Source organism: Pristiophorus japonicus, chromosome 2 (assembly GCF_044704955.1).
Source record: "Pristiophorus japonicus isolate sPriJap1 chromosome 2, sPriJap1.hap1, whole genome shotgun sequence".
NCBI classification, from domain to species: Eukaryota; Metazoa; Chordata; class Chondrichthyes; family Pristiophoridae; genus Pristiophorus; species Pristiophorus japonicus.
In genome coordinates this window covers 247,427,831-247,441,725 of record NC_091978.1, presented here as the reverse complement: position 1 = coordinate 247,441,725, position 13,895 = coordinate 247,427,831, and the positions used below count along the sequence as shown (strand labels likewise).

The following is a 13,895-nucleotide window of genomic DNA, read 5'->3' as shown; positions in this document are numbered from 1 at the left end:
AAAAGTTACCAGGACCGGATGGGATGCATCCTAGGTTACTGAGGGAAGTAAGGGTGGAGATAGTGGAGGATCGGGCCACAATCTGCCAATCCTCCTTAGATCGGGGAATGGTGCCAGAGGACTGGAGGGTTGAAATGTTACACCCCTGTTCAAAAAATTGGAGATGGATAACCCAGGTCACTACTGGACAGTTAGCGATATCGTCGATGGTGGGGAAACTTTTAGAGACAACAATTTGTGACAGAACTTGGAAAGACATGTGTTAATCAATGGCAGCTAACATGGATTTATTAAGAGCAAATCATGTTTGACTAACTTAATTGAGTTCTTTGACGAAGTAACAGAGAGGGCTGATGAAGGTAGAGATGGTGATGTTGTGTATCTGGACTTTCAAAAGGCGTTTGATAAAGTACCACATAATAGATTTATTCGCAAAATTGAAAACTATGGGATTAAAGGGGCAGTGGCAGCGTTGATACAAAATTGGCTAAGGGATAGAGAGCAGAGGTAAATGGTTGTTTTTCAGATTGGGGAGAATAGCGGTGTTCCCACAGGGGTCGGTATTCGGACCATTGTTCTTTCTGATAAATATTAATGACCTGGAGTTGGGTATACAAGGGATAATTAAAAAATGTGTAGATGGCACAAAACTCAGAAAAGTAGTTAATAGTGAAGGAGATAGTAGCAGACTTCAAGAGGACATAGACAGGCTGGTAGAATGGGCAGAAACAGATGAAGTTTAATGCAGAGAAGTGTGAAGTGATGCATTTTGGAAGGAAGAATGAGGAGAGGCACTGTAAACTCAATTGTATTATTTTAAAGGGGATGCCGAGACAGAGAGACCTGAGGGTTTATGTACATAAATCTTTGACAGTGGCAAGACAAATTGATAAGGCTGTAAAAAAAATAAAGCATACGGGATCCTCAGCTTTATAAATAGAGGCGTAGAGTACAAAAGCAAGGAAGTTACGCTAAACCTTTATAAATCATTGGCAAGGCCTCGGTGGGCGTATTGTGTCCTATTCTGGGCACTGCGCTTTCGGAAGGATATCAAGGCCTTGGAGAGGGTGCAGAGGAGATTTACTAGAATGATACCTGGGATGGGGGACTTCAGTTAGGTGGAGAGACTGGAGAAGCTGGGGTTCTCCTTAGAGCAGAGAAGATTAAAGGGTGATTTAACAGAGGTGTTTAAAATCATGAAGGGTTTTGATAGCGTAAAAGAGGAGAAAATATTCCCAGTGGCAGAAGGTTCAGTAACCAGAGGACACAGATTTAAGATATTTGGCACAAGAGCTAAAGGTGAGATGAGGAGAATATTTTTAAGTAGTGAGTTATGATCTGGACAGCACTGCCTGAAAGGGTGTTGGGTGCAGATTTAGTAGTAATTTTCAAAAGAGAATTGGATAAATATTTGAAGGAGAGAAAATCACAGGGAAAATTACAGAGCAGGGAAGTGAAACTAAATGGATAGCTCATTCAAAGAGCTAGCACAGGCATGATGGGTTGAATAGCCTCCTTCAGTGCTGTATGATTCTGGGGAATTGTAACCCCCAAAAACGGGCAGATTAGGGTGGGTGGGATGTTAAAATGTTGAATCCTGACCCAAACCTGGCTCAAACCCACCCGCTTTCTGTTTGAACAGAAGCAGGACGGGTGCGGAAACCCAACCCGTTCGCAGGAGGTGGATTGTCAATTTAAATATTATAATGAGGCTGCATGCCTCATATTTAACCACCATTTTAAATTTAACCCAATGACTAAAGTGCCTTTCTACTTACCTGCTATATCCAGCTTACCTGGTTCATCCACCCACCGAAATCGGACAACCCACCCTACTCCCCCACCGATCTTTCCGACCTCCTCCACAAGGCCTCCAATCTCACCCTGCAATCTTCCCCCCGCTCTGGCCTGCAATCTTCCTTGTGGCCTCCAGACACAGATCACCCCATCCTCCCATGTCCCTGATGTTGCCTGGCTCAGGACTCCCGACCTTCCTACCCCTGCTCTGGCCTCCGAGTTGTCCCCTGGCTCACAACTCCCATTCTTCCTCTGTCCCCCCGCTCCCCGATCCCGCACTCCCTCTTCTCCGCTCCCCGGTTGCGGCCTGGTTCTGAAGCCCTACCCACCCAACAGCCAGTGAGAAGCCCTACCTACCCGACAGCCAGTGAGTCTCTCAATCTGGCTGGCTGCGGCTAGGAAATGAAAACAAAAAATCTTCATCCAGTCTTGTCATTAAAATCGGCAGGGCTTGATGGAACCCCATTTTTCTGGGTTTCCCGACCTCAATCCAGTCCCCCTGCCCCCTCCCTGTCTCCGAGTTAATATCCAGCCCTATGATTCTATGGTTTATCACTTGCTTGTCTCAATCCCAAGACCACCTTGATTCACACTATTTTCTATTTCTTTATAATGCATACATTATTATGTGGAAAAAGTTATCATGATAAACCTAAACTCAGAAAGTAAAAGAGAAGCAATATTTAATAGATAAAAAGAAAGCAGTGAATATTGACTTGGTTTGAAAGTGTAAAATGGATGATAGCAAATCAGCAGCCGATTTGGGGAAAGATGTAAAATGGTCTCGTGATTGGATATCACCTGTTTTACACTATCGCATAATGTCAAAATGATTCCCAGTCTGCCGACATCACCTGACCTAAACTAAAGTGATGCAATCCAACATGGCTGGCTCAAACAGAAGTGATAGGATGTTTATAAATAGTCAGAAGCTGAAAAATATAGTCTGTAGTGTAGATTTATACAACATAGAACACAACAACTGGAACTCACATTGTGAAGAACTACAGTTTTTCCGAATTACTTTGGAAGAGTTTCCTTACTTCGTCGATCAAAAGAAAAAAAACCACAAGTATAGGAAAATCTGAAATAAAGCAGAAAATGCTGGAAATATAGGGCAGGTCCTTGAGCATCTGAAATAGAAAAATAGGTTTCAGATTTGACAATCCAGATGTAACTCTTTTATCAGAATTTCACATTGGTTGTAAAGCAATAGTCAGGGTTAACTATATTGGTAGGGGTTAGCATCAGTAACTGTTTGACCCCCAATGAGGTTTTCCTTTGAGTATCTTGTACTGTTGCGGTGCTACAGTGCAAGGTTCATCAGCGTGTTTAACACAGGGATAGATGAAGGTGCTGGATTGATGGAGTCTGTCAAAGATTCCATCAGCCTCAGGGCATTACATCGAATTTAAACGAGCCAAGGCTGAGGACACGACCTAAATAGTAAGTCAAATCGGTGAATGCTGCCAGCTGTGGCCAATCCATAAATTGCATCCAATCCCCCTATTGACCTGGATGAAATCTTCATGAGCATGGAAACTAAAGCTGCCTTCAGGTCTCCCATTTATATTATTGCTCTCACCACTCCATGCCACGTAGACTTGGTGTTCCAATGCTCAGTGAGTGAAAAGTGAAGGGAAAATCCCCCTTAGCAGTGGCTGCATTTGTAGATTTCACTGTCTGGAATAGTTTAATTTTTCTATTCCAATTTGGTGTTGGGGGTGGAGGAACAACAATCGTTTAATTTATTTTTATAATCAGCTTAATGAAACCAGATAATCACTAGAATGGAATGTGACAAGATTTTAAAAAATCATTGCAGAAAGAAATTGAGGGATCTGAGAGTTAATTAAAGGTCCTCGGGTGAAATTGGTCTTCGTCAATCGTGTAAAAGGGGCTCATAGTGAATTGAACTCCCATTTTCTTTTTCAATGAAGTCTTTTTTCTAATAGCCTGCTCAACTTTGAGTTAATTTTATACATTTAAAACTAAACAATGCATTTTGTGTAGAAGTTGAATGACTCCCAGTAAATTAAGTTGCACTGAAATTCACTTTAGGCACATCAAGATGTAGTAAAACTCTATTTATAATTTTTTTTTAAAATTCCAATATCTTTATTCATTCAGCATGTTACTGAATGGCGTGATGCTCCTGTTATAATCACACTTCTATCTGCTTATAATGAAAAGTTGTGTATTTAATTCCTATTTAATCAACATGAAAGAGTGGACTGTCTGATAGATCAATGGGCACCAAAATCTCTGATCATTAACACCGTGTCTTGAAACACCAACTGATTCTTGTAAAAATGTGAACTTGGGTCCTCCATCAATGGTTCAATTAGTAAATGCCCTTCCCACTGTGGGAATGAGCCATACAGATCAGGGAGGTCCCAGGGGTGATCCACATTCCGCGCTGAATTAGCGAGTCTCACCATTACAATTGGTTTTAGTGTCCTTGAGTTAAGGAATAGGGAAATCAGCCATGCATTGAGGCTCCTCATCACTTATCAATGGACACTGCTGGAAAGTACACCTATGTGGACACGTCGCATTATATATATCAGATGAGAAGAGGATCCAGGAGACCATTCGGCTCATCATGCCAGTGCCGGTTCTTTGAAAGAGCTATCCAATTAGTCCCATATTCTAGCTCTTTCCCTATAGCCCTGCAAATTTTTCCATTTCAAGTATTTATCCAATTATCATTTGAAAGTTACTGTTGAATCAGCTTCCACCACCCGTTCAGGTAGTGCATTCCAGATCACAACAGCTCGCTGCATAAAAGAATGGTCATTTAGATGCTAATGATTGGAAAACTGCAAATGTAACGCCCCTATTTAAAAAAGGAGGCAGACAAAAAACAGGAAACTATAGACCAGTTAGCCTAACATCTGTGGTTGGGAAAATGTTGGAGTCCATTATTAAAGAAGCAGTAGCAGGATATTTGGAAAAGCATAATTCAGTCAGACAGAGTCAGCATGGATTTATGAAGGGGAAGTCATGTTTGACAAATTTGCTGGAATTATTTGAGGATGTAACGAACAGGGTGGATAAAGGGGAACCAGTGGATGTGGTGTATTTGGACTTCAAGAAGACATTTGACAAGGTGCCACATAAAAGGTTATTGCACAAGATAAATGTTCACGGGGTTGGGGGTAATATATTAGCATGGATAGAGGATTGGCTAACTAACAGAAAACAGAGAGTTGGGATAAATAGTTCATTCTCGGGTTGGCAATCAGTAACTAGTGGGGTGCCGCAGGGATCAGTGTTGGGACCCTAACTATTTATTATCTATATTAATGACTTGGAAGAAGGGACCAAGTGTAATGTAGCCAAGTTTGCTGACGATACAAAGATGGGAGGAAAAGCAATGTGTGAGGAGGACACAAAAAATCTGCAAAAAGACATAGACAGGCTAAGTGAGTGGGCAAAATTTTGGCAGATAGAGTATAATGTTGGAAAGTGTGAGGTCATGCACTTTGACAGCAAAAATCAAAGAGCAAGTTATTATTTAAATGGAGCTAGATTGCAAAGTGCTGCAGTACCTAGGGGTACTTGTGCATGAAACACAAAATGTTAGCATGCAGATACAGCAAGCGATCAGGAATGGAATCTTGGCCTTTATTGCAAAGGGGATGGAATACAAAAGCAGTTATACAGGGTATTGGTGAGGCCATATCTGGAATACTGCATGCAGTTTTGGTTTCCATATTTACGAAAGGATATACTTGCTTTGGAGGCAGTTCAGAGAATGTTCACTAGGTTGATTCTGGAGATGAGGAGGTTGACTTATGAGGACAGGTTGAGGAGGTTGGGCCTCTGCTCATTGGAATTCAGAAGAATGAGAGGTGATCTTATCGAAACATATAAGATTATGAGGGCCTTGACAAGATGGATGCAGAGAGGATGTTTCCACTGATGCGGGAGACTAGAACTAGAGGACATAATTTTAGAATAAGCGGCTGCCCATTTAAAACTGAGATGAGGAGAAATTTCTTCTCTCAGAGGGTTATAAATCTGTGTAATTTGCTGCCTCAGAGCTGTGGAAGCTGGGACATTGAGTAAATTTCAGACAGAAATAGACAGTTTCTTAAAAGATAATGGAATAAGGGGTTATGGGGAGTGGGCAGGGAAATGGAGCTGAATCCTTGATCGGATCAGCCATGATCGTATTGAATGGCAGAGCAGGTTCGAGGGTCTGTATGGCCTAGTCCTGCTCCTATTTCTTATGTTCTTATGTTGTACCTTTGTTTAAAAAGGGAGAAAGGGATAGACCGAGTAATTACAGGCCAATCAGCCTAACCTCGGTGGTGGGAAAATTATTGGGAAATATCCTGAGGGACAGGATAAATCTTCATTTAGAAAGACATGGATTAATCAAGGATAGTCAGCATGGATTTGTTAAGGGAAGTTCGTATCTGACTAACTGGATTGAATTTTTTGAGGAGTCAACAAGGAGGGTTGATGAGGGTAGTGCATTTTATGTAGTGTATATGGATTTTAGCAAGGCTTTTGATAAGGTTCCACATGGCAGACTGGTCACGAAAGTAAAAGCCCATGGGATCCAAGGCAAAGTGGCAAGTTGGATTCAAAATTGGCTTAGCGGCAAGAAGCAAAGGGTAATGGTTGCTAGGTGTTTTTGTGACTGGAAGGCTGTTTCCAGTGGAGTTCTGCAGGGTTCAGTACTAGGTCCCTTGCTTTTTGTGGTATATATCAATGATTTAGACGAATGTAGGGAGTATGATTACAAAGTTTGCAGAGGATACAAAAATTGGCCGTGTGGTTGATAACGAAGAAGAAAGCTGCGAAGTGCAGGAAGATAGCAATAGACCGGTCAGGTGGGCAGAACAGTAGCAAATGGAATTCAATCCAGAGAAGTGTGAGATAATGCATTTGGAAAGGGCTAAAAAGGCAAGGAAATACATAATAAATTGTAGGACACTGAGAAATGTAAAAGAACAGAGGGACCTTGGAGTGCATGCCTACAGATCCCTGAAGGTAGCAGGACAGGTAGGTGGCAAATTGGATACTTGTTTTTATTAGCCGAGGCTTAAAATATAAGAGCAGGAATGTTATGCTTGAACTGTATAAAACACTAGTTACGCCACAGCTAGAGTACTGCAGGCAGTTCTGGTCACCACATTACAGGAAAGATGTGATTGCACTGGAAAGGGTGCAGAGGAGATTTACAGGAATGTTTCCTGGACTGGAGAATTTTAGCTATGAGGAAAAATTGGATAGGCTGCATTTGTTTTCTTTGGAACAGAGGAGGCTGAGGGGAGACATTTTGAGGTGAATAAAGTTATGCGGGGCCTAGATAGGGTGGATAAGAAGGACCTAATTTCCTTAACAGAGTGGTCAACAATCAGGGGGCATAGATTTAAAGTAATTGGTAGAAGGGATTTGAGGGGAGGTTTTTTTACCCAGAAGGTGGGGGAGTGGTCTGGAATTCACTGCCTGAAAGGGTGGTAGAGGCAGAAACCCTCACCACATTTAAAAAGTACTTGGATGTGCACTTGAAGTGTCGTAACCTACAGGGCTACGGACCAAGAGCTGGAAAGTGGGATTAGGCTGGATAGTTCTTTGTTGGTCGGCGCGGACACGATGGGCCGAAGGGCCTCCTTCCTTGCTGTAAATTTCTATGATTCTGTGAGGTTCCAAAGGGTGGCCAGTAGTTTTGGAACTCTACCTCAGTATGTCAGTACCTGTAGGAGAAGAATAATTGCTCCAGTTCAATCCAAAAAAAAAAGCTACCTCAGCAACGTAATTTCTTTTCCTTTTCTGAAAAATTTAAGGTTGGAATTTCAACCTGAAAAGCACAGAATGCAGAAGCTTTATTATATTAGGCAGCCTTGGAATCCATATCGGAAATGCAGTCATTTCAGCTGAGCTAGTTGTTTAATGCAACTGAACTTGAACTGACTGTTTTTCCCATTTGATGAAACTGTCAGTCAATTTAACATTCAGTTGACCAGCTCCTGATAGCAGAAAGAGCTTGTCAAGCAAACAAAATTTCGCTAACGGTTTATTGAATTACAATAAAAACTTTCCAATGTTATTAGAATGGAATAATGAAATAAGCTATTTTGTACCAAGCTGTCAGTATCTGGAAGACCCAAGGACATATATAAGGAATTACTGTTGCCACCGCAGCTCCAGAAGTAGGTAAAAAGAACTAAAGAGCAAAACAGTTACTTGACATTTCCCACTGCTTTCCGAAGGCCTTTTTAAATTGAAATCTCAACAGTCCATTGTCTGTTTTTCTCCAATTTATTCTACTTTGTGTAAGATACTGCTTTGAGGAAAACCTGCTCAAATATATACTTTAAAAAAATCTTATTGCTTCAGGTACTCCCACGTCAAACCTGTGGCCTTTTCACCCATACTATATTCTACAAGGAGTACCCCGGAGGCCCAAGAGAACTGGACAAAAGCATCAGGGGAGGAGAACTTTTTCTCACTGTTCTTCTTAATCCAGTAAGTGTTTGAACTATCTATAGTTGTGAACATTAGTGATGGCAAAGAGAATTTAGGCTCCTCCCAAAGTTCTCCCCCCTGCCCTGAACCCGCATCTTCCTCTAGTTTCTCTCTTATCTTCCCTCATGCACTCTCCGAGTTCATCTTATCAATGACACCCACGTCCTGCTCTCTTGACCCTATACCTGCTCAGCTACTGACCACCCAATTTCCCTTCCTGGGCCCCATGCTCGCAGATATTGTAAACACTTCCCTCTCTTCAGGTACTGTTTCGCCATGGTCCCCCTCCCCACCCCCTACTTTCAAATCTTCTGTCATCACCCCCTTCTCAAAAAAACAACTTTGACCCCCTCAATCCTTCTTCAACCTCCCTTTCCTCTCCAAAGCTCTTGAACGTGCTGAACATGTTGTTGCTTTCAAAATCCATGTCCATCTTTCCTGCAACTCCATGTTTGAATCTCTGGAATCGGGTTTCTGCCCTTGCCAATGCATTGAAATGAATCATAAAATCATACAGCACAGCAGAAGGCCATTCAGCCCATTGCGCCTGTGCCAGCTGTTTGAAAGAGCTATCCAATTAGTCCCACACCCCAGCCCTTTCCTTCTAACCCTACCAATTTTTCCCTTTCAAGTATTTATCCAATTACATTTTGAAAGTTACTATTGAATCTGTTTCCACCACCCTTTCAAGCAATACATTCCAGATCATAACAACTCGCTGCGTAAATAAAATGGCTCCTAATCTCTCCTCTGGTTCTTTTTCCAATTACCATAAATCTGTGCCATCTGATTACCTATCCTCCTGCCAGTGGAAACAGTTCCTCCCTCTGTACTCTATCAAAGCACCTCAACATTTTGAACTCCTCTATTAAATCGCCACTTAACCTTCTCTGCTCTAAAGAGAACAATGGCAGCTTTGCTAACCTCTCCACAGAACTGAAGTCTCTCATCCCTGATACCATTCTAGTAAATCTCCTCTGCACCTTCTGCCTAGACATATTTCCTCAAGTGTGGTGCCCAGAACTGGACACAATACTCCAGTTTATGATTTTGAAAAGATTTGCATAACTTCCTTGCTTTTGTACTTTATGGGGCCGAAAATGCCCCCCGCCCGAAACAGAGCGCACGCACCCGGTTTCAATGGTTTTTACCGCCCCGGTGGTTGAGGTCACCTTTTGAACGACATTTCACTCTTGTTTTTTTTCATTCTGATCCGGAAGTCGCTCTTAATGGGGGCAGTTATTCAGTGGTGGCAATATTAGAGGGACAGAAGTTGGGGGCGGTGCGGAATGGCCGGCGCGATGACATCATCACGGTGCTGTGTCACCATTGCTCTCCCCTTCATTTAAAGGGGAGAGCCTCCGCGATCTTAAAACTTCAGCCCATTGGGCCACCAGGGATGGTTTCGGCCAGGCCAGCAGTCTAGGACCCAAGAGAGATTGCAAGGCTGCCTGTTGGTGGCTTGGCCGAACCCGGGGGCATAATTGTCGGGCTAACATGGCAGTCGGCTGACAAAAACAACATGGCAGCAGCGGCAGTGCATCATCCCCTTTAAGGGAGGCTGCACCACCATTGCAGAAGGCCTCAGCCTCACTGGACCACTGGGAAAAAACAGGTTTTGGCACTGCCGGGCGGGCTGAAGATTTTTACGACGGAATTTCACCGGCGGTGCACACTGTGATAATGCACAATACCAATCGGCAGCAGCGGAGCGGTGGGGGGGGGGCGGTGGGGGTGGTGGGAGCGGGTCACTGCTGGGATAAAATGGGAGCAGAATTTTGATAATGGCGACCATTACATGAAAAGTTGGTGGCCATTGTATTCCGTAGCGTGGCCGCCACTTTCCGGTGTAAAGAGGCCTTAAGGAAAAGGGCAATTTTGGCCCCAATGCCTCTATTTATAAATCCAAGGATCCCATATGCTTTTCCAACACCCTTATCAATTTGTCCTGCCTCCTTCAAAGATTTGTGTATGTAAACTCTAATGTCCTTACTCTACTGCATGAAACCACATGAGGCACATTCTAGGGACAAGGTCACTCTGTGACCTCAACTCTTTATTCACAGCACTCCACAAGTGATGACCCTGCGTGGGACCTCCCTTTATATACCTGGGAGATCAGGTAAGGAGTGTCTCCCACAAGTTCACCCTTTGTGGTCAAGGTGTGCATCTAGGTTGTGTGTATACAGTAATACAGTGTTGTTACATTGTGGTTACATACATGACATAAACCCCCAGATTTTTCTGTTCCTGCTCTTCATTTAAAATTGTACCTTTCAGTTTATATTGCCTCTTCTCATTCTTCTTTCGAAAATGCATCATTTTATAGTTCTCTGCATTAAATTTCATCTGCCATGTATCTGCCAATTTCATGAGGCTGTCTATGTCCTCTTGACATCTGCTACTATCCTTCTCACTGTTTACTACATACCCGAGCTTTGTGTCATCTGCAAACATTGAAATTATGCACTGTATACCCAAGTCCAGGTCATTAAAAAGAGCAATGGACCTAATACCAAACCCTGGGGAACATCACTGTACACTTACCTCCAGTCTGAAAAAGAAATGTTCACCACTACTCTCTGCCTTCTATCCCTTTATCAATTTCATATCCACTCTGCCACTATCCCTTTAAACCATAGGCTTAATTTAATTCACAAATTATATCCTCTGTGACCTTGACCATGGAGCACTATCTCGTCTCATTCTTCTCAAACATGTCTGCTGGATTTGACATGGTTGACCAAACCATCCTCTTCCAACGCCTCTCCTCCAATGTCTAGCTGAGTGAGACTTCTCTCGCCTGGTTACACTCTCAGATATCCAGTTGTAACAATAGAATCTCCTGCAATGGCGAATCTTCTCTTCCTGTCCTTCACCATTACATTTGGAGTTCTCCAGGGCTCTATTCTTTGTGCCCTCCTATTTATCTTCTACATGTTGCCCCTCAGTGACATCATCCGAAGACATGAAGTCAGATTCCACTTGTATGGTGATTATACCCAACTGTACCTCTCTTGACACCTTCACTGCATCTGTCCAGTCCTGGGTGGGCCAAAATTTTCTCCAACTAAACATTGGGAAGACTGAAGCCATTGTCTTTGGCCCCCACCATAAACTCCATTGACTAGTCACCTATTCCATCCTGCTCTCTGGCCACTATCTCAGGCTGAACCAGACTGTTCACAATTTCGTCATCCTATTTGACTCTGAGCTGAACTTCTGACCCCATATCTTCTCCATCAAGACCGCCTACTTCCACCTCTGTAATATCACCCATCTCTGCCTTGCCTTAGTCCATCTGCTATTAAAACCCGCATCCATGCTTTTGTTACCCCCCAGACTTGGCTTCTTAAAAATTCATTCATGGGATTTGGACGCGGCTGGCAAGGCCAGTATTTATTGCCCATCCATAATTGCCCCTGAGAAGGTGGTGCTGAGCCACCTTCTTGAACCGCTGCAGTCTTATTCTAATACACTCTTGGCTGGCCTCCTATCTTCCACCCTCCATAAATTGAGTTCATCCAAACCTCTGCTGCCTGTATTCTAAGTGATACCAAGTCCTGTTCACCCATCACCCCTATCTGCACTGACCTACATTGGCTCTCCTTGATTTTAAAATTCTCATCCTCGTGTTTAAATCTCTCCCTATCTCTGTAACTTCCTCCAGCCATACACCCCTCTAAGAACTCTGCGTTCCTCAAACTCTGGCCTCTTGTGCCTCCCCCATTTCATTCACCGCACTATTGGTGGCCATGCCTTCAGCAATTTAGACCCTAAACTCTGGAATCCTTTCCTAAAACTCTCGGTCTCACCACTTCACTCCCCTCTTTTAAGATGCTGTTTAAAATCTACCACTTTGACCAAGCTTTTAGTCACCTATCCTAATATCTCTTTCTTTGGCTCAATATCAATTTTTGTCTTATTACACTCCTGTGAAAAATCTTGGGACGTTTTAGTATGTTAAAGGCACTATATAAATGCATATTGTTGTTATAGGCTGTGGAATGAATAAAGTGCCCTGGGAATTAATCAGTTGGGAAGGGGGTTGGAGCATGTGAAAACAAATGTGGTTTGTATATGTCTGACAGGAGTCATGCTTCTTCCTGAGGTTCACAGAGTGGTGCTGATTGTGACTGTAGCGGGGTCTCTGGTTTGAACTGGCCCTGCTTAAAGAGGTTATATAAATGAATCCACACCACAACAGGAATTAATTGGACAGAGAGTAAAGTAAAAAAATAAATAGGTTTAGAGATGATGCTGATTGCTAAAATGACCACTCATGCCAAGTAATACGATTGCCTTTAACTCCCAAGTAGATGCCTCTCCAAATGTATGTAAAGAAAACATGTCAGTGCCATTTAAACATTCCCATTTTAAATTAAAATAAGCTGGTCATCCAAACATCCTTTGACCATTTTCAGTACACAATACTCACTTATCGACCTATTCATCAAAACAAAAACAACCTACAGCAGCTGACAAAAGCAGTGGTGCAATACATTGTGACCATTTAAAGGCCATTTTAGCTGGCATATATATATCAAAAATAACTGCTAGTCACAGCACTTCCCATTTAAAAAGTATTTTCAGCCTTTCTGAAATAATTTTTGCCTCCTTGCCCCTCCAACCTGCCAACTATCTTTAAGTGGCTGCATCCATTTAAGTATTTTTTTCCAGCAATCTCTCTGTCTGTGCCCTGCACCCTTGTACCTGGGTCAATGTGCACTTGACCCCTCAATCTTGGCCAAGATTAGGACACTGGGCTAGTTGTGCACGAGGGTCAGCAATTCTGTCACTGTGGCGGGACCATGAAATCGCTCTTTGTCTCCTGGGAGAGTCCGATAATCACAGATATCCCTGTGTTTCTCTCATATAAAGCTTTATTCACTATCAATGGATAATTTTTCACTGTTACCTATGTTATAAAATAATCATCAAAACTTTCCAATTTGTGGCACAGAACATCTCTGTGTATACCTCACATTTGAAAGGGGTAATTATCTGAGTTTGAGCTCTTAGCTGGGAATACATATCAGAAGTTTGGGGGATGCCATGCTCATCATTTTCTGACCATTTAATGCTGAACAAGGCTTCCAGCCAGGTGCAAAAAGGTGGAAAATTATTCATAAACTGTCCTAGCTTGGTTTTTGAAGTACCAAAACCAGTTTCTGACACTGGTAGCATTTGTCTTTCATTTTGCTCCATTGTTCGTGAGGGCAGGAAGGAATTTCAGTTCTTGGAAGTACTGTCTATGGTTATCAGGTTCTCCCGGGAGACAAAGGCACTTATTCTGCAGACCTATCATGATTAGCGCAGGACTGCAGGAAGCAGAAACAGATATGAGAGAAAATAATATACTTTAAGGAACTTGGCAAAGTAAGAGTACTCAACCATCCTATGTACCAGGTAGATAGTTCTGGATTTCATGCCACAAGGCGTCTCCCAATTTTTTTCATATTCATTGATCACGTGTGCCAAATCGTCATATCACCTTGCAGTTCTTTTATTGCATCTCATGCATTCTAATATTTAAGCAGGGCACACATTCAAGCTACAATGTACAATTGAATGCCTGGTCACATTCATGTCTTCCAAGGGCTTCACACATC

General features: G+C 42.6%; 1 protein-coding gene across 9 annotated transcripts in view; it reads left to right on the top strand.

Annotated features, from left to right (window-relative positions):
• The window catches only part of LOC139245293 (bifunctional heparan sulfate N-deacetylase/N-sulfotransferase 4-like), a 976,369-nt gene that overhangs the window by 831,248 nt on the left and 131,226 nt on the right, over nucleotides 1-13,895 (top strand). For 8 of the 9 annotated variants that reach the window (XM_070871150.1, XM_070871145.1, XM_070871157.1 and 5 more), the window contains one exon: nucleotides 8,155-8,283. The exons of the other annotated variant lie outside the window; for it this stretch is intronic. In XM_070871150.1, the coding sequence (XP_070727251.1) occupies nucleotides 8,155-8,283 (129 nt within the window). The remainder of the gene's footprint in view (nucleotides 1-8,154; nucleotides 8,284-13,895) is intronic. 9 annotated transcript variants of the gene reach the window in all.